The sequence below is a fragment of the Bubalus kerabau genome, chromosome 13 (assembly GCF_029407905.1).
Source record: "Bubalus kerabau isolate K-KA32 ecotype Philippines breed swamp buffalo chromosome 13, PCC_UOA_SB_1v2, whole genome shotgun sequence".
In the NCBI taxonomy this organism is placed as follows: domain Eukaryota; kingdom Metazoa; phylum Chordata; class Mammalia; order Artiodactyla; family Bovidae; genus Bubalus; species Bubalus kerabau.
This window is the reverse complement of record NC_073636.1, coordinates 13084820-13110389: the sequence shown is the minus strand read 5'-3', so window position 1 is coordinate 13110389 and position 25570 is coordinate 13084820. Positions and strand designations below refer to the sequence as shown.

The window sequence follows — 25570 nt, the reverse complement described above, 5'->3', positions numbered from 1 at the left end:
CCCGCGAGGAGTGAGGAGCCGCGACACGGCGCCGGGGGCAGGGCAGGAGGGGCGCAGGGCCCGGAGGGGATAAGGGGCGGGGCCATAGGGGCGGGACCTAATAGGCGTGGGGGCGAGGCAGAAGGGGCTATGGGTCGACCGGAGGGTTCGGGGGGCGGGGCCGGAAGGAGCGGGGGCGGGACCCGAATAGGCGTGGGGGCGTGGCCGGAGGGCTAAGGGGCGGGTCCGGAGGGCTCAGTGGGCGGGGCGGGGCGCGAGGCGGGGCCGCGCGCGTCTCCAGTTCGGAGCGCAGCCCTGAGTCCCGCGCTGTATCAGCGCGTCCCGCAGCGTCTTGGTGCTGCCGCCCGGCCTCACCATGCTCCCGCTGCTCGGGCTGTGCTTTTCGCTGCCGCTCTGCGCCGGGTTGCTGGAAGAGGCGAGGAGCTGGGGGGACACATCGGATCAAGTAAGTGGAGTTCTAGGGGGCCCCGGGTGGGCCCCGGGTGCCGGCTTCAGTCTCTTCCCACCGCCGCCTTCGGGCGCGTGGCTGCGGGACAGGCTACTGGACCCGAAGGAGGGTGGGATCACCCCCATGTCCTGGCACACCGTCCCCTCTTCTTCTCTCCGTCCCTGGTCTTCTGCTTGGGAGCTTCCTCATCTACTGTTCCCTCGAGGAGAGAGTCTGGATGACGAAGTTTCTTGCAGAACTGTGTCTGCACTTCAAGGTCCTGCGGAACCAAACCTCTTCGGCTCCTGTTACCTGCGCGGGTTTCTGCTGGTTTTGTTCATTTCTGAGCCAGAGCCCTAAGTTAACTGTAAGGTTCTTTCAGATGCGCCTGGGGGGGTAGAGTGTTGGCAGGTTGCTGTTGGTTTCCAGTTGTTCGAGAGAGAGAGCACGTCTAGGAAAATGTTCTAAACTCGTGGAAGCTTCCACTTTTCTCATCTGAAAACCGGGAGAACACAGTTTTCATATCTTATAGCTTTAGTAGCTTAAAAATGGCCAAATGATGGGCGGAGGACGAAGAACCAAAGGGTCTCAGTTCCCCTGGTTAATACTCTGTGTATCTGCCAGGATTTTTTAAATGGCTTAACCTCACAAGTGAATGAAACCTGCAAATATGAACTCTCAATACAATGTCTGATGGATAGGAAGGCTCTCGAAAGAATATAAAACAGGTTCCCACAAATATCAATGCATAGACCTTATAGGGAAAAAGGGCTCTGTCCTGATAAACGTAGACGGTGCATTTCTGCATCTTCTGGTGCTGTTTGCACACATGTATTTAAATTGTTTAGCTGAAAGCATGCTTTTGCAGGATGAGAAGAAGAGATGAGCAGGTATACTTTCTGACCCCTTTCCCAGCACCTTGGTTTGAAGGCAGATCTGGAAAACAGAATCTGCCTAAACATCCCATGGTTACTTTCACGTCAACTCTGCCTTAAGGATGTGCTTATCTACAAAATGGAACGATCCTTCTCTTGTAGGACTGCCATGAGGAATAATCCATAAAAATTCCAGGAGGCTGTGTGGTGGAGGAGGAATGTGCAAGCTTGGCATACAGAGAGCAAGGCTGGTCTCTCCTTTGCCCTTTCCAGCTGTGTGGCCTGGACAAGCTCCTCTGTGCCTCTCTATGCCTTCTTTTCCTGTCCCTTACAGCAGGGCACACACCTCCTCCTGAGCATACTACAGGATCCAGCTGCTAGTTTGTGTAAAGGACCTCGTATACTGTGGTATATGAAATGGTAGATGTTTTGGTTAAGGACGGGGGCTTGATGCCGGCTACTGGGGCTCAATTCCTGATTCAGGCGCTTTTCAGCTCTGTGATGCTGAGCACAGTCCTGAGTGCTTCAGTCTCCAATTTTGTACAAAGTGGGAAAGAACAGAGTTATGAGGGTTGGGTAGGTAATACATCTAAAAGTGCTGGGAATGGTCAGTACTTGATGTTGGAGCCTGCTGTTAGGCTTGGGCAGCTGAAGTGCTGAGGGAAGAAATCTAGGGTAAAGATCCGAAAACTTTTAACGGGGCGGAGGGAGAAGATGTGGGAAGCACTGAAACAAAGATTCTGTTTATGAGCTAAGAGGAGGGATTAAAGCTCTGACATCTGCAAGTCCAAGTAGGCTTAACACTGAACTTTCCTGCTTATAAGAACATGGGTTTGGCCCATGCTAGTGATTTCATGCTGTCGTCAGCCCAAGGCACCATTTATTCTTCTGGAAAATGACTAAATCAGGAGAAAACTCTGAATATAAAAGTTTTGTGAAAATTTGTGATTTTACCTTCTTATCCCTATCCTCTTAAAAAAAAATTTTATGTGTATAAGATGTAGGACTTGAGAGCACAGCCTCCAGAACCAGACTTCTGGGTTCGAATCCTGTCTCTGTGCTTACTGGAGCGTTAGTTCACATCTGTGTGAGTGCTAAGTCACTTCAGTCATGTCTGACTCTGCAACCCTATGGGTCGTAGACCACCAGGCTTCTTAGTCCATGGGCTTCTTCAGGTTTGCATAGTGGAGTGAGTTGCCATGCCCTCCGACCCAGGAATCGAACCTGTGTCTCCTGCATTGTCGGGCAGTTTCTTTATCACTAACGCCACCTGGGAAGCCCTAATTCACATCTACGAGCCTCTATTTACCCATCTTGAGGATGGGGGTGACTAGATTACTTAATTAAAGGATTTTGAAGATTAATTAATATGCTTTGAACAGTGCCTGGCAATGCAGTTAATGCTGTGGTCTCAATAATTATGGCCTTCAAAATTATATGTGAACCATTTTTTAAAATTTGTTTTTATTGAATTGTAGTTGAATTACAATACAGTTGTAGTTGTATTAGTTTCTGCTGTATAGCAAAGTGATTCAGTTATATATATGTACATTCTTTAATTTGATTGGGTCACTGTACTGTGACTTATTTGTATTTTACTTTTTTTTTTTTTTTAATCTTTTGGCCACACCACAAGGATCCTAGCTCCCCAGCCAGGGAATCGAACCCACACACCGCCTGCATTGGCAACACAGTCTTAACCTCTGGACTGCCAAGGAAATCCCGTATTCTTCTTCCGTATTCTTTTCCATTATGGTTTGTCACAGGGTATTGAATACAGTCCCTGTGCTATGCAGTAAGACCCGTTGTGTATCCATTCTATAGCTAATAGTTGGCATCTGCTAACCCCAAACTCCCAATCCAACCCTCTCCCACCCCCCTCCTCCTTGGCAACCATCAGTCTATTCTCTATGTCCCTGACTCTGGTGGTGTTTCATATAGACAGGTGCATTTGTCATATTTTAATTCTACACGTGGTATTTGGTGAACAGCTGTCAGAGCTTTCCAGGTGGCTCGATGGTAAAGAATCTGCCTGCCAAAGTAGGAGATGCAGGAGACTCGGGTTCGATCCCTGAGTTGGGAAGGTCCCCTGGAGTAAGAAATGGTAGGAATGGCAACCCACTCCAGTATTCTTGCCTGAAGAGTCCCATGGACAGAGGAGCCTGTTGAGCTACAGTCCATGGGATCGCAGAGTCAGACATGACTGAGCAACTGAGCACAAACAATTTTTAGATGTCAGTGAACTTGTAAATTTTAATGTACCTGAATTTTCCTTTTAGCCTGCATTATAATTCCTATTACTTATCTTTAACTGAAAATATTACTAATATATGCTAGATTCAAGATGCTTCTTCCCCCACACCTCATCTATAAACAGTATTACCCATAGTGTAACAAATCCATTATCTGCAGTGGTTTTCAAACTTCATCTTGCAGAAGGACACTCAAGGGCTCTTTAAGAATTCAGATCCCTGAGCCTTTACTCCCATCAATTTCCATCCACTAGGTTTGGATGGGACCCCAGTGGTCCTGATGCGGGCAATGCATGGACCACATTGAGACTGATACAGCTTTGAAAGCATCTTTCAGGAAATTAATATTAAAAAGCAAGTCTTGGTCTTCCCTGGTGACTCAGTGGTAAAGAATCCACCTGCCAATGCAGGAGATGAGGGTTCCACCCCTGATCCGGGAAGATCCCACATGCTTTGGGCCACAACTATTGAGCCTGTGCTCTACAGCCTGAAAGTTACAACTACTGAGCCCATGTTCTGGAACTAGTGAAGCCCGCACTCCCTAGAGCCCATGCTCTACCACAAGAGAAGCCAGCACAATGAGAAGCCTGCGTACCGCAACTAGAGTTGCCCCTGCTTGCTGAAACTAGAGAAAAAAGCTTGTGCAGCAATGAAGACCCAGCGCAACCATAAATAAATACTTTTTAAAAATAAAATTAACTGCAATTTTTTTTTTAAAAGCAAATATCTTGTATAAAATCAGTCTGCTTTCAGATTGATATGCTTTCTTTAAATAAGGATGGGGCTGCATTCCCATTATTGCAAAAACAGTTTTTAATTTACAAAGTAATAGTAGCTACCAGGTATTGAGTGTCACAGAGAGTTTTCTAGGAGCTCTATGTAAAAATTATAAGAAGTAATAAAGTATATAGTTAACATTCCAAGTGGAACCAGGCTGCTTGGGTTCAAATCTGGATCCCACTGCCTACTGGCTGTGTGTACTTGGGCAAGTAACTTAACATCTCTGGGTCTGTTTCATCATCTTCAAGATAGCATTGTTAATGGTTCCTACCTCATAGGCAGGGGTGGATCTAAATTTTTTTTTTAATTTAATTTTATTTTTAAACTTTACATAATTGTATTAGTTTTGCTAAATATCAAAATGAATCCGCCACAGGTATACATGTGTTCCCCATCCTGAACCCTCCTCCCTCCTCCCTCCCCATTCCATCCCTCTGGGTCGTCCCAGTGCACCAGCCCCAAGCATCCAGTATCGTGCATCAAACCTGGACTGGCAACTCGTTTCATACATGATATTTTACATGTTTCAATGCCATTCTCCCAAATCTTCCCACCCTTTCCCTCTCTCTCAGAGTCCATAAGACTGTTCTATACATCAGTGTCTCTTTTGCTGTCTCGTACACAGGGTTATTGTTACCATCTTTCTAAATTCCATATATATGCGTTAGTATACTGTATTGGTGTTTTTCTTTCTGGCTTACTTCACTCTGTATAATAGGGTCCAGTTTCATCCACCTCATTAGAACTGATTCAAATGTATTCTTTTTAATGGCTGAGTAATACTCCATTGTATATATGTACCACAGCTTTCTTATCCATTCGTCTGCTGATGGACATCTAGGTTGCTTCCATGTCCTGGCTATTATAAACAGTGCTGCGATGAACATTGGGGTACACGTGTCTCTTTCCCTTCTGGTTTCCTCAGTGTGTATGCCCAGCAGTGGGATTGCTGGATCATAAGGCAGGTCTATTCCCAGTTTTTTAAGGAATCTCCACACTGTTCTCCATAGTGGCTGTACTAGTTTGCATTCCCACCAACAGTGTAAGAGGGTTCCCTTTTCTCCACACCCTCTCCAGCATTTATTACTTGTAGACTTTTGGATCACAGCCATTCTGACTGGTGTGAAATGGTACCTCATAGTGGTTTTGATTTGCATTTCTCTGATAAGGAGTGATGTTGAGCATCTTTTCACGTGTTTGTTAGCCATCTGTATGTCTTCTTTGGAGAAATGTCTATTTAGTTCTTTGGCCCATTTTTTGATTGGGTCATTTATTTTTCTGGAGTTGAGCTGTAGGAGTTGCTTGTATATTCTCGAGATTAGTTGTTTGTCAGTTGCTTCATTTGCTATTATCTTCTCCCATTCTGAAGGCTGTCTTTGCACCTTGCTAATAGTTTCCTTTGATGTGCAGAAGCTTTTAAGGTTAATTAGGTCCCATTTGTTTATTTTTGCTTTTATTTCCAATATTCTGGGAGGTGGGTCATAGAGGATCCTGCTGTGATGTATGTCAGAGAGTGTTTTGCCTATGTTCTCCTCTAGGAGTTTTATAGTTTCTGGTCTTACGTTTAGATCTTTAATCCATTTTGAGTTTATTTTTGTGTATGGTGTTAGAAAGTGTTCTAGTTTCATTCTTTTACAAGCAGTTGACCAGATTTCCCAGCACCACTTCTTAAAGAGATTGTCTTTAATCCATTGTATATTCTTGCCTCCTTTGTCAAAGATAAGGTGTCCATATGTGCGTGGATTTATCTCTGGGCTTTCTATTTTGTTCCATTGATCTATATTTCTGTCTTTGTGCCAGTACCATACTGTCTTGATAACTGTGGCTTTGTAGTAGAGCCTGAAGTCAGGTAGGTTGATTCCTCCAGTTCCATTCTTCTTTCTCAAGATCGCTTTGGCTATTCGAGGTTTTTTGTATTTCCATACAAATTGTGAAATTATTTGTTCTAGCTCTGTGAAGAATGCTGTTGGTAGCTTGATAGGGATTGCATTGAATCTATAGATTGCTTTGGGTAGTATACTCATTTTCACTATATTGATTCTTCCAATCCATGAACATGGTATATTTCTCCATCTGTTAGTGTCCTCTTTGATTTTTTTCACCAGTGTTTTATAGTTTTCTATATATAGGTCTTTAGTTTCTTCAGGTAGATATATTCCTAAGTATTTTATTCTTTCCGTTGCAAGGGTGAATGGAATTGTTTCCTTAGTTTCTCTTTATGTTTTCTCATTATTAGTGTATAGGAATGCAAGTGATTTCTGTGTGTTGATTTTATATCCTGCAACTTTACTATAGTCATTGATTAGTTCTAGTAATTTTCTGGTGGAGTCTTTAGAGTTTTTTATGTAGAGGATCATGTCATCTGCAGTGAGATCTTTACTTCTTCTTTTCCAATTTGGATTCCTTTTATTTCTTTTTCTGCTCTGATTGCTGTGGCCACAACTTCCAAAACTATGTTGAATAGTAATGGTGAAAGTGGGCACCCTTGTGTTTTTCCTGACTTTAGAGGAAATGCAATTTTTCACCATTGAGGATAATGTTTGCTGTGGGTTTGTCATATATAGCTTTGATTATGTTGAAGTATGTTCCTTCTATTCCTGCTTTCTGGAGAGTTTTGATCATAAATGGATGTTGAATTTTGTCAAAGGCTTTCTCTGCATCTATTGAGATAATCATATGGTTTTTATTTTTCAATTTGTTAATGTGGTGTATCACATTGATTGATTTGCGAATATTGAAGAATCCTTGCATCCCTGGGATAAAGCCCACTTGGTCATGGTGTATGATCTTTTTAATGTGTTGTTGGATTCTGATTGCTAGAATTTTGTTAAGGATTTTTGCATCTATGTTCATCAGTGATATTGGCTTGTAGTTTTCTTTTTTTGTGGTATCTTTGTCAGGTTTTGGTATTAGGGTGATGGTGGCCTCATAGAATGAGTTTGGAAGTTTACCATCCTCTGCAATTTTCTGGAAGAGTTTGAGCAGGATAGGTGTTAGCTCTTCTCTAAATTTTTGGTAGAATTCAGCTGTGAAACCGTCTGGACCTGGGCTTTAGTTTGCTGGAAGATTTTTGATTACAGTTTCAATTTCCGTGCTTGTGATGGGTCTGTTAAGATTTTCTATTTCTTCCTGATCGAGTTTTCTAAGAATTTGTCCATTTCTTCCACGTTGTCCATTTTATTGGCATATAATTGTTGATAGTACTCTCTTATGATCCTTTGTATTTCTGTGTTGTCTGTTGTGATCTCTCCATTTTCATTTATTTTATTGATTTGATTTTTCTCCCTTTGTTTCTTCATGAGTCTGGCTAATGGTTTGTCAATTTTATTTATCCTTTCAAAAAACCAGCTTTTGGTTTTGTTGATTTTTGCTATGATCTCTTTTGTTTCTTTTGCATTTATTTCTGCTCTAAGTTTTAAGATTTCTTTCCTTCTACTAACCCTGGGGTTCTTCATTTCTTCCTTTTCTAGTTGCTTTAGGTGTAGAGTTAGGTTATTTATTTGACTTTTTTCTTGTTTCTTGAGGTGTGCCTGTATTGCTATGAACTTTCCCCTTAGGACTGCTTTTACCGTGTCCCACAGGTTTTGGGTTGTTGTGTTTTCATTTTCATTCGTTTCTATGCAAATTTTGATTTCTTTTTTGATTTCTTCTGTGATTTGTTGGTTATTCAGCAGCGTGTTGTTCAGCCTCCATATGTTGGAATTTTTTATAGTTTTTCTCTTGTAATTGAGATCTAATCTTACTGCATTGTGGTCAGAAAAGATGCTTGGAATGATTTCTATTTTTCTGAATTTACCAAGGCTAGCTTTATGGCCCAGGATGTGATCTATCCTGGAGAAGGTTCCATGTGCACTTGAGAAAAAGGTGAAATTCATTGTTTTGGGATGAAATGTCCTATAGATATCAATTAGGTCTAACTGGTCTATTGTATCGTTTAAAGTTTGTGTTTCCTTGTTAATTTTCTGTTTAGTTGATCTATCCATAGGTGTGAGTGGGGTATTAAAGTCTCCCACTATTATTGTGTTATTGTTAATTTCTTCTTTCATACTTGTTAGCATTTGTCTTACATACTGCGGTGCTCCCGTGTTGGGTGCATATATATTTATAATTGTTATATCTTCTTCTTGGATTGATCCTTTGATCATTATGTAGTGACCATCTTTGTCTCTTTTCACAGTCTTTGTTTTAAAGTCTATTTTATCTGATATGAGTATTGCTACTCCTGCTTTCTTTTGGTCCCTATTTGCATGGAAAATCTTTTTCCAGCCCTTCACTTTCAGTCTGTATGTGTCCCCTGTTTTGAGATGGGTCTCTTGTAGACAACATATGTAGGGGTCTTGTTTTTGTATCCATTCAGCCAGTCTTTGTCTTTTGGTTGGGGCATTCAACCCATTTACGTTTAAGGTAATTACTGATAAGTATGATCCCGTTGCCATTTACTTTATTGTTTTGGGTTTGAATTTATACACCGTTTTTGTGTTTCCTGTCTAGAGAATATCCTTTAGTATTTGTTGGAGAGCTGGTTTGGTGGTGCAGAATTCTCTCAGCTTTTGCTTGTCTGAAAAACTTTTGATTTCTCCTTCATACTTGAATGAGATCCTTGCTGGGTACAATAATCTGGGCTGTAGGTTATTTTCTTTCATCATTTTAAGTATGTCTTGCCATTCCCTCCTGGCTTGAAGAGTTTCTATTGAAAGATCAGCTGTTATCCTTATGGGTATTCCCTTGTGTGTTATTTGTTGTTTTTCCCTTGCTGCTTTTAGTATTTGTTCTTTGTGTTTGATCTTTGTTAATTTGATTAATATGTGTCTTGGGGTGTTTCGCCTTGGGTTTATCCTGTTTGGGACTCTCTGGGTTTCTTGGACTTGGGTGATTATTTCCTTCCCCATTTTAGGGAAGTTTTCAACTATTATCTCCTCAAGTATTTTCTCATGGTCTTTCTTTTTGTCTTCTTCTTCTGGGACCCCTATGATTCGAATGTTGTAGCGTTTAATATTGTCCTGGAGGTCTCTGAGATTGTCCTCATTTCTTTTAATTCGTTTTTCTTTTATCCTCTCTGATTCATTTATTTCTACCATTCTATCTTCTAATTCACTAATCCTATCTTCTGCCTCTGTTTTTCTACTATTTGTTGCCTCCAGAGTGTTTTTAATTTCACTTATTGCATTATTCATTATATATTGACTCTTTTTTATTTCTTCTAAGTCCTTGTTAAACCTTTCTTGCATCTAATCCTTGACTCCAGGCTATTTATCTGTGATTCCATTTTAATTTCAAGATTTTGGATCAATTTCACTAGCATTATCCGGAATTCTTTATCAGGTAGATTCCCTATCTCTTCCTCTTTTGTTTGGTTTGGTGGGCATTTATCCTGTTCCTTTATCTGCTGGCTATTCCTCTGTCTCTTCATCTTGTTTAAATTGCTGAGTTTGGGGTGTCCTTTCTGTATTCTGGCAGTTTGTGGAGTTCTCTTTATTGTGGCGTTTCCTCACTGTATGTGGGTTTGTACAGGTGGCTTGCAAGGTTTCCTGGTTAGGGAAGCTTGTGTCGATGTTCTGGTGGATGGAGCTGTATTTCTTCTCTCTCCTTTTGAAGAGTTTTGCTTTTCTGGGTGCCTGATGTCCTCTGCCAGCATTCAGAAGTTGTTTTGTGGAATTTACTCGACGTTTAAATGCTCTTTTGATGAATTTGTGGGGGAGAAAGTGTTCTCCCCGTCCTACTCCTCTGCCATCTTGGCTCCTCCCCTCGGATCTAAATTTTTGAGAGGGGAATCAAGTTTACATAATTGGCAAAGCCTTCTGGACAAAATTCTGTGCTAAAATGAACAGTTATTTATTTTTTAATTAATTAATTAATTTTAATTGGAGGCTAATTACTTTACAATATTGTAGTGGTTTTGCCACCCACTGACATGAAGCAGCCATGGGTGTACATCTGGCCCCCATCCTAAACGCCCCTCCCACCTTCCTCCCCATCCCATCCTTCAGGGTTGTCCCAGTGCACCGGCTTTGAGTGACCTTGAACAGTTATTTAGAATGATAAATCACAACAAAGGACACATTCTGACAAGCAACATAATTTTAGAATAATTGTTTTTTCTCAGACTTTTTTTTTTGTAATTTATTTATTTATGGGGTCTTCATTGCTGCTCAGGCTTTTCTCTAGTTTGGTGTCAGGGCTTCTCACTGCAGTGGCTTCTCTTGCTGCAGAGCATGGGCTCCAGAGAACAGGCTCAGTAGCAGTGGCGAACTGGCTTAGTTGCCCTGTGGCACATGGGATTTTCCTAGACCAGGGACCGAACCCGTGTCTCCTGCACTGGCAGGCAGATTCTTTACCAATGAGCCACGGCTTGCTGCTGCTGCTGCTGCTGCTAAGTCACATCAGTCGTGTCCAACTCTGTGTGACTCCATAGACGGCAGGCCACCAGGCTCCCCCGTCCCTGGGATTCTCCAGGCAAGAACGCTGGAGTGGGTTGCCATTTCCTTCTCCCATGCATGAAAGTGAAAAGTCAAAGTGAAGTCGCTCAGTCGTGTCTGACTCTTCACGATCCCATGGACTTCAGCCTATCAGGCTCCTCCGTCCGTGGGATTTTCCAGGCAAGAGCACTGGAGTGGGGTTCTGTTGCCTTCTCCACTGAGCCACTAAGGAAGCCCAGTATCATCATTGTTAAGGGACTGTGCAAGTGAGGGATCCTGACACTTACCTTTCATCAGCTTCTAAGTAATAATAAACTATTAAATAAAAAATAATCAACCCACTCTGTCAGGTAAAACACTTACATATAGTAACACTCAGGTCTCATGAGCCATTTTTATTATTTATGAACAGCCTGGTTGAATCCCTACCACTGCAAGGAAAGCCTCATCAAGCTTCCTCTCCAGGAGAAGAACCTTGGAAATCCCCCCAGGGGAAGTGATGCGCCCAAGGGGATATTTCAGAGCCTGAATTAGAACCCAAGTGCCCTGAATGCCAAGCTGGGCTCTCAGTGACTCCTCCAAAGACTGCAGCACTTTCATGTTTACAACTCGATGTGGTCTGTTTAAGGATGACTTTAACTTTTATCTCCTGGCACACAGATAGTGTTGAGCCTCTGCTTCCGGTAACACATTCATTGTGGTGATCCGTTTGTAAGTCCCTGAACTGAGCATTTCTGCACTTTTAACTTTTGTAATCTACCACTTTGCATTTGGGAAAACACAGAAAATCAAGACAATTTTTTTTTTTAATTCTTTGAAAAATAAAGTCAAGGCAAGATTTTGTGAGCCCCAGACCACTCAATCATATCTCCCTTATGTGCATGGCTGTGATTGTTTCAGTGGAGTTGTAAGACTGGATGGGGAAGAAGGATATTGTGGCAGAGATTCCAGAGATTGGCTCACTTCTGAACTAGCCGTGTCTGGTTTCTCTGGGGGTGGGACTGGGGAGAAGAGGGGGGAGTCCTAAGACCTGACAATGAGTCCTGTGTGACCTTGTGTTCCTAACACACACTCTCCCAAAGTCCTGGATGCTCTAATGTAAAGGAGCCCTGCCCACATGCTGTCAGAGGTCCAGATGGAAGTCCTGCAAGCTTTCTCTTTTTAAGTTTTTATTGATTTTATTACCATATTGCTTCTGTTTTATGTTTTGGTTTTTTGGCAATGAGGCACATGGGATCTCAGCCCCCCAACCAGGGATTGAACCCACACCTCCGCATTGGAGGTCTTAACCCCTGGACCACCGGGGAAGTCCCCTGCAAGCTTTCAGTATCTAAGGAACAGATGATCGGTTTAGGAAGATGGAGCCATCGGATGGAGACCTGAGCTTTTTTTTGTTTTCTGCTGGGAGGGTCCCCGACCTCTTCATTATCTTCCCACAAGCCAGGTCCATGTCCCTTGTTTCTCACAGATTGAAAGCAACAGGGTGATTCACCTAAGGCTGGTTGGTTTGGGTTTTGTTATTTTTATCCCAGATGCCTGGAAATTGTTTGAAATTTCAGCCCACCCAACCCCCGACCCAACCCCAGATGAAGTTTCTTCTCCCATTGCTGAGGTTATGGGCAGCCCACATGGCGCATGGCACTTAGCTGAACAACATGTAGCCCCATTTCTCCCAAAGAAAACTTTTGTGCCGGTGATAGAGAATTCCCGGAATGGGGCTCTTTGAAGACTAACTGTCCTGAGCCCAGGTGATGGGTAGCGTCTCCCGTGCTGTCCAGCCTGTTACCCTGGGGTCAGTGTCAGGTCCTGGCCAGGTCTCTGAGGCAGCTGAGGTTCCTGGTCTTGGCTTCAGAATGTCCTCGGGAGATGCAGGCCAATGGTAGATAAATTCCTGGCACAGAGCCCACTAGGAGCTCATGTCTTCAGCCATTTGATGGTGCGTGGCTGAGACTGGCCTCAATGCAGCCACTCCTGGCTCTGTGATGCAACCTAGAGCGACAGAGCTGGTGGCAGAGCTCGGAAGGAATGAGGGCTTGAATCCAGCCTTTCTGTTTCTCGTTCAGTGGACCCAGGTCATGAAAGCACCCATCCCTAAAGGGAATGTGTGTATTGTTCGTATTTCAAATACCCCTCACTCCTCTCCTCCCTTCCCATGCTCTTCCCCATCTGTGGACTTTCTGGAATGCTTTCTCTTCCCTCCTGATCTTGATCCAACCCTGTGATTGATCCTGGGGGGAAAATACCATCTCTTTTATCCAGATGATGAACATTAAGTTGTTTTTCACCTGTGGTTGGACCGTCTGATGGCGGGATAGATGGGGATTCCAGTCCCCCAGCTCTGATGGAGTTATTGCTACATTCTTGGTGCAAAGGCAGTCTTCAGGCACCCATGCACGTTCTGGTAGTAAATGCTGCTTGGTTCATGTGAGTTGAAGAGGCAGATAATGATTGATTTCTCAGCATGGTTCTTACGTTGAACCTGATTCTCTTTAAATTTGTCTTCCCCCTTTATTCCACTCCAACCAACATCCTACACACCAACTTCAAGCCATCCCTCCATCGTAGAGCCTCTTGTGGTCACTTGAGAGTGTAGTGAACTCTTCTTTTTTTCCCCATTTTCTTTGTAACTTATAAAAATTACCTTTTCTGGTAAGTTTCCCTGAGTGTATTTTCTTTGAAGTTAGGTAGTATGGTCGGTCCTTCATGGCAAAGATTGTGGCTGATACTTCTTATTAAATACTGTGGTCTGGACATCTGTTCTGGCGCTGGAGAAGTAAGCTCAGCCTGGAAGGAGTAGAAAGTCTTATCTGAGCCATCTCATAAGTCTGTGATTTGGGGCCCATGCTCTGAGGTTATTTATTATTCAGAACATTCCTTGACTTTAAGCTGGATTCGGTTACCTGTCCTTAACCCCCACTTCCAGGTTCTTATAGGGGAACAGGAAAGCTCTCAAACAATAAAAGGGGTCAGGAATTCCTAACTAAAAACAATGAAGATGACATTAGTGTCATTTCCACTTCTAATCCTAGCTGGCACCAGGAGTCTCTGTGTACCAGGAAGTTTTGATTCTGGTTTGGTCCGTGTCTAAATCTGGACTCAAGTGTTGCCATGGTGATCCCCTGAGCTATCAGATAGCCACCTCAAAAATGAAAAACCAACTTCTCTTGTTCTCCTGAATACTTGTTTATTTTCTTGGAAAACCTATTCTTCAAAGGAGGAGACTTCAAAGAGAATACTTTAGATCAACCAGAGAACATAATACCTGAGCAGGGCCAGGCTTCCCTTCTGACCATGGTTAGTTATTTTAAGTGGTCCCCAGCCGATTCCACAATTTTAGGAAGGGAGAGGCCTGAGACGAACCTGCAGAACTAGTGGAGACCTTGCCCAGGACACTGATTCTGTTTTCCTTTGGACCATTCATATCATTCCACCTCATTTTAGAAATAGAAGCCAGCGGCCTCCTAGTGATTGGTTCTCATTTGGTGTCAGAGCATATGTCAACTGAAATCCTTTACTAATTCTTCCTATTCCATGTTCTGTAGCATAGGAGACTCTACGATGACTTACAATTGTAATTTATAGTAACACATATCTATTTTCAGAAGGGATCAGAAGAGGATCATGATTAAACCAGATTTTTAGTTTACAGAATGGAAATATCTTTATTGTTTTTTCTATTTGCAGGTGATACAAAACTAAGGTACTACAGAAGGGTTTAAAGAAAAAAAATTCAGACATCCAGAGGTAATTGCCATTAAAATTTTGGGTGCATTCTGCACATACAGACACTTATACTTAAAAAATGAGATCGTTAATGACAGCATTTTGTTACCTGATTTAATCATTCAAAGTGTGTCTGACTATATCAGTGAGGCCAGGCCAGGCTGAACTGGGGTAAGAACCCCCAAACTGCAATGATTTAAATGACAAACATGTATTTCTTTTTTAAAAAACTTTGTTTTGTATTGGAGTATAGCCGATTATGGAGAAGGCAATGGCACCCCACTCCAGTACTCTTGCCTGGAAAATCCCATGGACGGAGGAGCCTGGTAGGCTGCAGTCCATGGGGTCTCAAAGAGTCAGACACGACTGAGCGACTTCACTTTGACTTTTCACTTTCATGCATTAGAGAAGGAAATGTCAACCCACTCCAGTGTTCTTTCCTGGAGAATCCCAGGGACAGGGGAGCCTGGTGGGCTGCCATCTATGGGGTCACACAGAGTCGGACACGACTGAAGCGACTTAGCAGCAGCAGCATGGCTGATGAACAATGTTGTGATAGGTTTAGGTGGACAGCAAAGGGACGCAGCCATGCATATACGTGTATCCATCCTCCCCAAGACCCCCCTCCCATCCAGGCTGCCACGTGACATTGAGCAGAGTCCCCTGTGCTATACAGTAGGTCCTTGTTGGTTCTGCATTGTAAATACAGCAGTGTGTACATATCCATCCCAAAGGCTCTAACCATCCCTTCTCTCCATCCTTGTCCCCACTACCTAGCAACCATAAATTAGACGAACGTTTGTTTCTTGCTTGTATGACGTCCATCCTGGGGTGTCAGTGGACCAAGTGTGACCTTAGGCTTGGTGGAGCAGCAGCCTCTCAAATGTTACTACTTACTGTGCAGGTGAGAAAAGGCAGTTCTGGAGAATCTCATACCTTCCGTCAAGTCCTTGGTGGAGAAGTGACAGAGGCCACTTACATTCATAAGTTATTGGCCAGAACCAGTCATGTGGCTCTGTCTTCCCACCAAGGGCCAGGAAGTGCAATCCTTCCAGCAGACAGCTAGAGAAATATTTAGTGAACAGCTCAGAAGTCAGGTAAAACTAACATTTGATGTCAATAAATATAGGTCCATACCATTATTTGTAATAGCTGTATTCTGATTAATCACTATATCATAATACATTTAACCAAACCACTTTTAAAGGATATGTTAGGCTCTTTCCAAGGATCAACAATTGTTTAAAAGTTGCAAAGAAGTCTTTTCATGCTTTCATTTTTTTGGTATTGATATTCCCCTCCCTCCCAATTGATACTTTTCTGAAAGTAGGATTTCTAAATTAAAAGACCTGCATACTGGTGGGAATGTAAAAATGTTACTTTGCAAACTGATGTATCTATTTCCCAAAAGTTAAATTTACCATATGACCCAGGAATTCCACGTATAAAGGAAATAAAAACACAGAGACATCTATGTGAATATCCATGCAAGTTCCACAGTATAAATAATAGCCAAAAGGTGGAAATAACCTTAGAGTCTGACAACTGGGAAGTGGATAAACACAATGTGATGTATGCACACAATAGACTATTATTCAGACGTAAAAAAGAATGAAGTGCTAATAAATCTACAAGATTATGCTAAGTGGAAAGGGCCAATAAAAAATGACCACATATTGTATGATTCTATTTATACAAAATGCCCAGGATGACTAAATACATAGAGACAAAGTAGATTAACGGGTGCCTAGGACCAGGGAAAGGCTGGGATTGGGAAATGACAGGTAAAGCAGGGTTTCTTTGGGGATAAACATGTTCTAAATTGATTGTGGTGATGGTTTGCCCAGCTCTGTGAATATATTTTAAAAAATTGAATTGTGCACGTTAAAAGAGCAAATTTTATTGTTTGTAAGTTATACCTTACGAAGCTGTTAAAAAAGGTTTGTGTAAAGTCTAAGCATATTTTCCAAGGTTTGGATCGACATTGTCATACTGCCCTCCAGGAACGCCGACTTAATACTCACAGCAGTGGAGTCCACACTTGTGTTCTTTAAACAGTGATTTATCTTGAGAAATGGTTGGCAACCGGCTAGGACTTCTACATGAGTCCGGAGGGGCTGGTTAATTATTAGATGAATTTTAAAACTAAGGATGCTATCACCTCCCCATGCCCCTCCTCTCTGCCTGTGGGAAAGTATAGCAAATCATCCAGAAAAAACACAGTAAGAAAGTTCATGGCAAGTTCAGTTTTGCCTCCAGAACTTCCTGGGGTTTTGAGCGGAATGAATGAACCCATCAGAGGCAAGCGGACATGTTTACTCATTGTAACAGACACAACAGCAAAGAGTTGATTTTCAAGCCAAAAATAAATGGAAACCAAACACAAATACTCTTTTTTTTTTTTAAGATTTTTCTTTTGATGTGGACCATTTTTTCAGGCCTTTGTTGAATTTGTTACAGTATTGTTTCTGATTTATGTTTTGCTTTTTTGGCTGCAAGGCATATGGAACCCAGCTCCCCGACCCGGGATTGAACCCCAGCTCCCTGCATTGGAAGGTGAAGTCTTGCCCACTGGACGGCCAGGGAAGTCCCTGAATACAGATATTCTAGTGAACTCTGTTCTGATCATTTCATCTGCTCCCCTAACAGATGTAAGAACCCTCAAATGAGAAGGTGATGTGATATTGTGGGTTAAGCAGCCAGCCAGGTCTGAGAAGCATGAATTCTAATCTTGTTCTGGGTGCTTCCTGGTTCAAAGTCAAAACTGCTTTTCAGGTGGTGGATAACCCTTCATGTGCCTTCATGGGCCTTAACCTTCTTTGTTTAACTAAGTCACATGAGAATGACCTCACAATCATATTTCATGTCTCTTTCTTCCTTCTAGGTTGGACTCAGGATCCCAAGGCAAGTCAGGCTGTTGCAAAGGCTGGTACGTATATTCACATAAATTCTCTTAAAAGTCTGTACCCCTCACAAGTCTGTGGATTTGGAACCAGGTAACAGCTATGCTCGCAGCTACTCCAAACCTTACAGTTGCATGTAGAAGAAATTGAACGTGAAACAGCATAGCTTTTTAAAAAATCTTTATTATGATGATATTGTCATGTTCTTTTTTTTTTTTTTTGACTTCACAACATGGGGGATCCTAGTTCTCTGACCAGGGATTGAACCCTCACCCCTTGCATTGGAAGCATGGAGTCTTATCCAATTGACCACCACGAGGTCCTCAGTGTAGCTTTATAAACCTTTCTTTGATAAACTTTTTCTTTAAGTGGATGTTTTTTCTGAAAAGAGACCTGATTATTCCAGTAAAAGTATAAGGACAAAGCATGAAATTTTCAAAGACCTTCTTAGAAAAAAGCTAACAGCTAAGTGAACCTTTCCTTTTTTTTAATAATGTTCTTACACAAGAAATAAAGATGGTGTTAGGAAGTAAACAGTGAAAGCAGAGTATTCCCATTTGTAGACTGAAGCTTTGTGTGATGGAAGTTGGGCCAGGCTCTCGGTGTATGCTGCAGGCTCCCAGATGGAACTTGGGAAGACGTTCAGGATTCTAAGTGTTTATTTGAAATGACCTCAGTCCTTCCTTCCCACGATGTGTACTGTGATGTATCCAAGTGTGGGGACACGTCTTCAGGCTCTGAGGATACGGAATCCTCTGCACACCCTCAGGGATAAGCCATAAGCCCAAGCCGTTTACTCCCTGCTCCTGGCTGGTGTCTGAATTCCTGCTGAATTGCTCATGACCAACGTCACAATCATTCCCACCTTTATTTGGACCGGGACTTTATATTCTCATCATTTTCTGCATGGCTTCCTTTGCCCTGCCCACCCCCATCCTCCCAATCCTGCCTCCCCAAATTTATTACCCTCAGTCTTTTTCTGTTTTTCTGCATGTTCACATAATCATAGGCAGACATATGTGTAAGGTATAGTTCGGGCTGAGGCAGAAAAGAAGGAGAGACGACCTCAACGGAAGTAGGTTACCTTTATTCAGGCAAGGAGGGGCAACAGTCAGCCTAACAACCAGGCTGAGTGCCCAGAGGGATCAGGGAGGCTCCATATTTATAGGGAGGTTTGGGGAAGCGATAAGGAAAACATTAGTCAGGTGGGATGTTTTGGGTATTCTTTAGTTGAGATGGCATTTGTAGTTGGGCAGGGGTGATAAGTCTTCTGGGCAGGTGTAGGGGGTGGAAGGTTTCTGGACAGGGGGTGATAAGTCCCAGATAGATACAATCGGCTTGGAGCCTCAGGGCGGGACCTAAAGTTCGGTTTTGTTTTCTCCAAAGTTAGATGATTCAGCAAGGGCCTTTGAGACTGTTGTTTTCTTTTCTAGGCCCACAGACTCCTTCAATATGTGAACATAAATGGGGGGCCAGGCAACACCTACACACCTGGTACCCGGTTGGTTTGACCACAAGAGGGGTGCTGAATGCTGAGGGGGTCACCAACCTCTAGGATCTAATGTCTGGTGATCTGAGGTGGAGCTGATACAATAATAATAGAAATAAAGTGCACAATAAATATAATGCACTTGAATCATCCTGAAACCATCCCTCAGCCTCCTGGTCCATGGAAGAATTGTCTGCCATGAAACAGGTTCCTGATGCCAAAAAGGTTGGAGACTGCTGCCTTATAGCACAGGAACTCAATACTCTATAATGACCTATATGGGAATAGCATCTAAAAAGGAGTGGATATATGTATGTATATAACAGCACAAACTAGCACATCATTATGAATCAACCATACTTCTGTTCAGCTCAGTCGCTCAGTCACGTCTGACTCTGCAACCCCATGGACTGCAGCACGCCAGGCTTCCCTGTCCATCACCAACTCCCGGAACTTGCTCAAACTCACGTCCATCAAGTCGGTGATGCCATCCAACCATCTCATCCTCTGTCATCACCTTCTCCTCCTGCCTTCAATCTTTCCTAGCATCAGGATCTTTTCAAATGAGTCAGGTCTTTACATCAGGTGGCCAAAGTATTAGAGCTTCAGCATCAGTTCTTCCAATGAGTATTCAGGACTGATTTCCTTTAGGATTGACTGGTTGGATCTCCTTGCAGTCCAAGGGAGTCTGAAGAGTCTTCTCCAACATCACAGTTCAAAAGCATCAATTCTTCAGTAAAAATTCATAAAACAGGGAGGAGCCCTTGCTCCCAGCAAGACATAGATGCACATATTCATTCATTCAAGGATTTTGTTGAGTCCTCACTGTCGGCCCAGCACTGTTCAAGGCATTGGGAATCCAGCAATGGACAAACAGGCAAAAGACACTATCTTTCATAGAGCATGAATTCTAAAGAGGGCAGAGATAGGCAAAGTCTATAAATAAATGGTTAAATGTGTTAGGAATGGAGAAGATACGTACCACTGAGAAAAAAAACCAGCAGAGGAAGGCGGGGACCCTTGTATACATTTTGAGATTTTTCATATTTGCTATCAGACAGTGGGACCATGTAAATACAGCTGCTGTTCCCTGCATGCTAACCACAGGCCAGGTGTTGTCCTGAGTATCTCTTGTGTCCTAGCTCAGCCAAATACAGACACATTTTACGGACAAGAAAATGAGTCACTTATCCAGGATTACGCTTTCCATAAAAGGTGATCGAACAAGGCTTTTGAGTCCCAACAGCCTGGCTTCTGAGTTTGTGCTCATCACTAATACACCCAACTGCCTTCTCACCTGAATGCATTTGTTTCTTCTTATTTTCACTCAGCAGTGCCTCAGCTGGCCTACATCTGTCCCTTCTCTAATGATGAAAAATATACCATGTCGTTGGCACACCATAGCTTATCAAGCATTCTACTATCGAGCTTTCAGTATGGTTTCCATTTTTTTGGCCTCTGTAAATGCTGCTGCAAAAACCTTTTTGCTTTTTCTCGTAAGTAGATGCTTTTAATTCTGTGGCCAAGATTTTCAATAGGAGGGTTGCTGGATCAAAGTGCACATACATTTTTAAAAATTTTGATAGATGTAGTCAGACTAGTTTTTGAATACTCCTAGTACTTTCTGTCTTAATTCCATTTCTATCAGCAATGACGAATATGCACATTTCCGCCAGCAATGATAGAATTACTCTCTTTGATTTGTCAGTCTCTGAAATATAAAGTGACATCAGTCCTTCAGTGTGTATTCCCCTGACTTATGAGTTTGGATTTTTCTCCATACAGAGTTGTTCTTCCATGAATTGTTTTTCAGGTCCTGCAGCCATTTTTCTACTGTGATTTCTTTTCAAATTTTTCTTGTTGCTTAGTCCCTAAGTCATGTCCAATTCTTTGTGACCACATGCACTGTAGCCCACCAGGCTCCTCTGTCCATGGGATTTCCTAGGTAAGAATACTGGAATGAGTTGCCATTTCCTTCTCCAAGGGATCTTCCTGCCCAGGAGTAGAACCCGTGTCTCCTGCATTGGTAGGCGTATTCTTTATGGCTAACCCACCAGAGAAGCCCTGTTTTGTGATTTTTATGTCCTGATTGTCAGTATGGGCTTCCCAAATGGTGTTAGTGGTAAAGAACCCATCTGCCAAGGCAGGAGACAAAGAGAAATAGGTTTGATTCTGGGTCGGGAAGATTCCCTGGAGGAGGGCATGGCAACCCATTCCGATATTCTTGCCTGAGAAATCCTGTGGACAGAGGAAGGAGCCTAGCAGGCTACATTCTATAGAGTCGCAAAGAGTTGGACATGACTGAAATAACTTAGCATGCACGCATGCACTTATCAGTATGTGGGCGATCTCCGTGTGTTTGGATACTCTGTATTCTGAATTGGAAGAGTTCTTCCCTAAATCTGTCATTTGTCTATTAACTTTGTTTATGAAATATTTGTCGTTATAAAGGCTTTAAGTTCCTGAGTAATAAATAAGTTTATCTTTTCTTATTTTCATTCGTAGTTACAAAGATTTTCTTGACCTTTTGACTGTTTCATATAATCTCTCAGATTTTTCTCTAGAAATCTAGGAATGTTGAAAGCCTCTCTTTAACAAGTATCATATAAATTTGTTAATGTTGACTTAATTTACCCATCCAGACAGTACCAGAATGATCTTTCCAGCATGGGTCTGGTGCATCACTGTCTTTTACAAATGTCTTCAGTGGCTTTGTGGTTTCCCTGGTGGCTCAGGGGTAAAGAAGCCACCTGCCAATGCAGGAGACTTGGGTTTGATCCCCTGGGTCAGGAACATCCCCTGGAAGAGGAAATGGCAACCCACTCTAGTATTCCTGCCTGGAAAATTCCACGGACAGAGGAACCTGGCAGGCTACAGGCCATGGGGTCGCAAACCAGTTGGACACGACTTAGTGACTAAAATGAAAGCAAAAAAATCAGTGACTTTGTATCATGTGTAGGATTAACTATGAAGACGTCTAAGCCTACCCGGCACCCAACCCCTGCTCCGTGATCTGGCTCCTGCCTGGCTCTGTAGCCTTAGTTTACCCGAAGTTTCCTTGTATTTCACGTTCTAGCTGTGCCACACTAATCCGAACGTTCTCTACTCTGATTAATGAAGAGGATGTGGTGGCAACAGCTGGGAATGTCCTATCACTCCCAGCTCATGGACCCCCCACCCCCCCGGGACACGCTTTGATTTTATTCTGAATTAATTAGATACCCTTTTAAGGAAGCGCTCTGCTATCACAGATACCAACAGTGTTTACCTTTTGAAAAGCAGGAGTATCTTTTTGTTGGAGTCTCCTTGGTGCTTCACAACTACTGGCCTGGTTTTCCTAGAATAATTCGCTGTCATACTTTAACCTCCCAATGGCAGAGTCATGTCTTGGCATCCCCTTTGTAGCAGAGATTCTAAAATTTGCAGCAAAGATTTGTTTTGAGCGGATGTGGTGAGACACGCCGACACAGAATTGACCATCAGGAAGGAGGAGGTTTACATTCACAGGTCCCCAGGGACGAGTGGCACGCAGGGCCACGTGGAGAAGCACCAGGTCACTCGGGGAAGCAGGGTCAGAGGGGAGAGCATGGCCAGGAGCCTTTATTGGGGTTTTTGCAGGAAGGAATTGATGAATCAGGTTAGGTGTGCCGAGTAACCGTAGGACTGGGTGCTGGTTTAGTCACTCATTGTGTCCAACTCTTTGTGACCCCATGGACTGTAGGACTGGGTAGCTGAAATAATTTTGGCAAGCTCTGGGCTACAGCATCTGGCCATGGGGTGATTTGGCGCAGGGGGAATATTGGCTGGTGTGCAAGGGCTTGGCAAAGTAGGTGGCTGGGTTGGGGGTGGTGCTGTTACTGATTGGTTGTATCTTGAAGCTGTGCTCACAGGGCAACGTTGGCTATCTCCAGGAATCAGCTGACCCTGGGAGGGGCGGAGTAACCTCTCCAAGATCAAATCCCCAAATGCCGGAGCATCAAGAATATAGCAAATACTATAACAACGTAAAAGTGATGTCCTGTGAATCAGGCACACAATCCCTACTGCTACCCCAGAAGACAAATGGAAAGGACATACAAAGGGCCCACCCCACCCCTACTGCCACCAGCATAACTCAATTGCATACTCAGCAGAAACCTACCTCTTCTATTGTATTAAGTTTTTTAAAAAATATTTATTTATTTGACTGTGTTGGCACCTGGGATTTTTCATTGCAGTACACAGGCTCAGTTGCCCCTTGGCATGTGGGGTCTTAGTTCCCTGACCAGGGATTGAACCCACATGCCCTGCGTTGGAAGTCAGATTCTTAACCACTGGACCACCAGGGAAGTCCTTGTCTTATTAATCTTTAAAATTACACTCAGCCTAAACATTCACTTTTTTTCTTTAGAAGGTAATGTCAATATAGGGCTTCCCTGATGGCCAAGTGGTAAGAATCTGCCTGCAATGCAGGCGATGTGGATTTGATCCCTGGGCCAACAAGCTCCCTTGGAGAAGGAGATGGCAACCCACTCCAGTATTCTTGCCTGGAGAATCCCATGGACAGAGGAGCCTAGTGGGCTATAGTCCACGGGGTCGCAAAGAGTCAGACACAACTTAGTGACTAAACAACAACAGCAACTATGTCAGTATACACAGCTAATAAAATGTAGTAACAAGCACTTTATAATCTATAAAAATGACCTATATACTAATATTTGTGTGCTGACTACAATCCCAGTTTTCAGTAATTTAATTTTTCTGTGGTATTTCTAAGTATTAAAACATTACTGTTTTTCTTGGTGTTAAAAAAAGGGATATAGAAAAGAAGAAAATACAGTCAATTGAGCAGGTAGCATGGTTCTGGCACTTTTACTTCGCTGAAAGCTAGTAATGTATGTATCTGTCTCCCTACTCCCAACACTGGCCATCTTGGTTCATCTTTAAAATTTTTTTTTTTTATTTTTTGGCCACAAAAACATGAGTGAGTCGTTTATGTTTTTAAACGACTCACGTGGGCATGCAGAATCTTAGTCCCCGATCAGGGACTGAAACGTCATCCCCTGCACCGGAAGGTCAGAGTCTTAACCGCCAGACCGCCAGGGGAACTCCATCATGGTTTATCTTAAGAGATTATAGAATTTTTTTTTTTCTGAACAAAGGTGGTAATTGCCTGTTGTGTTTCCTCTCTAAACAAAATGAAATATCACGCCATAGAATGTATTACTGCAAATAGGCAATTCAGAGCTGATGACACCCTCTGTCTACAGAGGGGAAATTATTTCCCCAAGGTGGTAAATATAGTCCTCAGGGAGGTGCCATGTCTGGAGGTCTTCTGCTTCATGTAATAGCAGCATGAATTTTTTCTAGATAAGAAGAAGCATTAAAAAAAAGAAGCAGCAGCATTGAGGTTTATTAATAGTTAAGATCTCTGGACTTGGGGATTCCCTGGTGGCTCAGATGGTAAAGAGTCTGCCTGCAATGCGGGAGACCCAGATTCAATTCCTGGTCTGGGAAGATCCCCTGGAGAAGGAACTGGCAACCCACTCCAGTATTCTTGCCTGGAGAATTCCATGGACAGAGGAGCCTGGCAGGCTACAGTCCACGGGGTTGAAAAGAGTCAAAAACGGCTGAGCAACTTCAGTTTCCTCTCTGGTCTTGGAGTCAACCAACTGCCAACCTCCATCAAGTGAGGGGAGCGGATGAGGTGGTTTCTGAGCTTCTCTTCCACCTCTGAGATAATTTATTCTAGTGGTTGAGGAAGAATTGTTAGCCCAGAATAAAACAGCAGGAGGATAACCCTCTGGGAAGCGGCCTGGCTTCTGGCACTGCCCGTGGCAGACACTCCCGGTCACCTTTCCAATTGGCATCGTGGGTGATTTGGGATGTCTTCTGTGTGGCTTGATCTTAAACGGCTCACATGAGTCACACGGAAACCTCTGATCCCTGACTAATTAAGACCCTCCCTGCCTCAAAACACTTTTCCATCTGTTTAGCTTTTGTAGGAAAAAATAATGAAGAAATAATTATGTCACAGGAAGGCTTGGTTTCTGCCCACATTCCTAAAGAAAATACTGAGTCGAATACAAATATGGAAAGCATGTTGGATTTTTAAGCACTGTGCTTTGGCAGAGGTTGAGGCCACTGTTTTATATCCTTTCTTCTACGACACATTTTTGTAAACCTCTGCCATTCCAGGTTCTGTGCTTGTCCTTGGGGTGGTTCACCCCCTCACAATTTTATGTACCTGGCCAATATTCTTCACCCCACGCGCCCTCCTCTCTAACTAAACTGCTCTATTCTCATGCCAGGAATGGGCTCTGGTTTATTCTTGTTTCTATGTCTTTTACGTTTCTAGAATTTCTTCTTGTTCTCTTTCACTCCATACAAATTCTATATCTCTTTAAAAAGCTTTTTCTTACTCCTACGGTCTTCACCGTTTTTCTCTTCCTTCTGGACTGTGGAAAGTCTTCTAACCAATAAATAAATACATATGCCTCCTTGTATCTTCCTGTGTTTCTTCCTATTGTTTTGCGCTTTCTTCCCCCCTGTGCCTTGAGAGAACAGATTGTATGTTAATATTTCTTCCTGATCCATCCTAGAATGTAGAGTTGCACTTAAGTAAATACTACTTCTTACCATTTCCTGTTGGGGGGATATATATTTTTCTTTAATTGTTCGAGATTCAGAAAATTCAGTTTTGTAATTGGTTTTGATTTTGACTCC

General features: G+C 42.9%; 1 protein-coding gene across 1 annotated transcript in view; it reads left to right on the top strand.

Moving 5' to 3' along the window:
- The first annotated feature begins 255 nt into the window (after window positions 1–255).
- Window positions 256–25570, top strand: part of ITIH5 (inter-alpha-trypsin inhibitor heavy chain 5) — a 91236-nt gene continuing 65921 nt past the window's right edge. The window contains exons 1-2 of the mRNA XM_055543502.1: window positions 256–445; window positions 17358–17402. Of these exons, the coding sequence (XP_055399477.1) occupies window positions 356–445; window positions 17358–17402 (135 nt within the window). The 5' untranslated portion in view covers window positions 256–355. The remainder of the gene's footprint in view (window positions 446–17357; window positions 17403–25570) is intronic.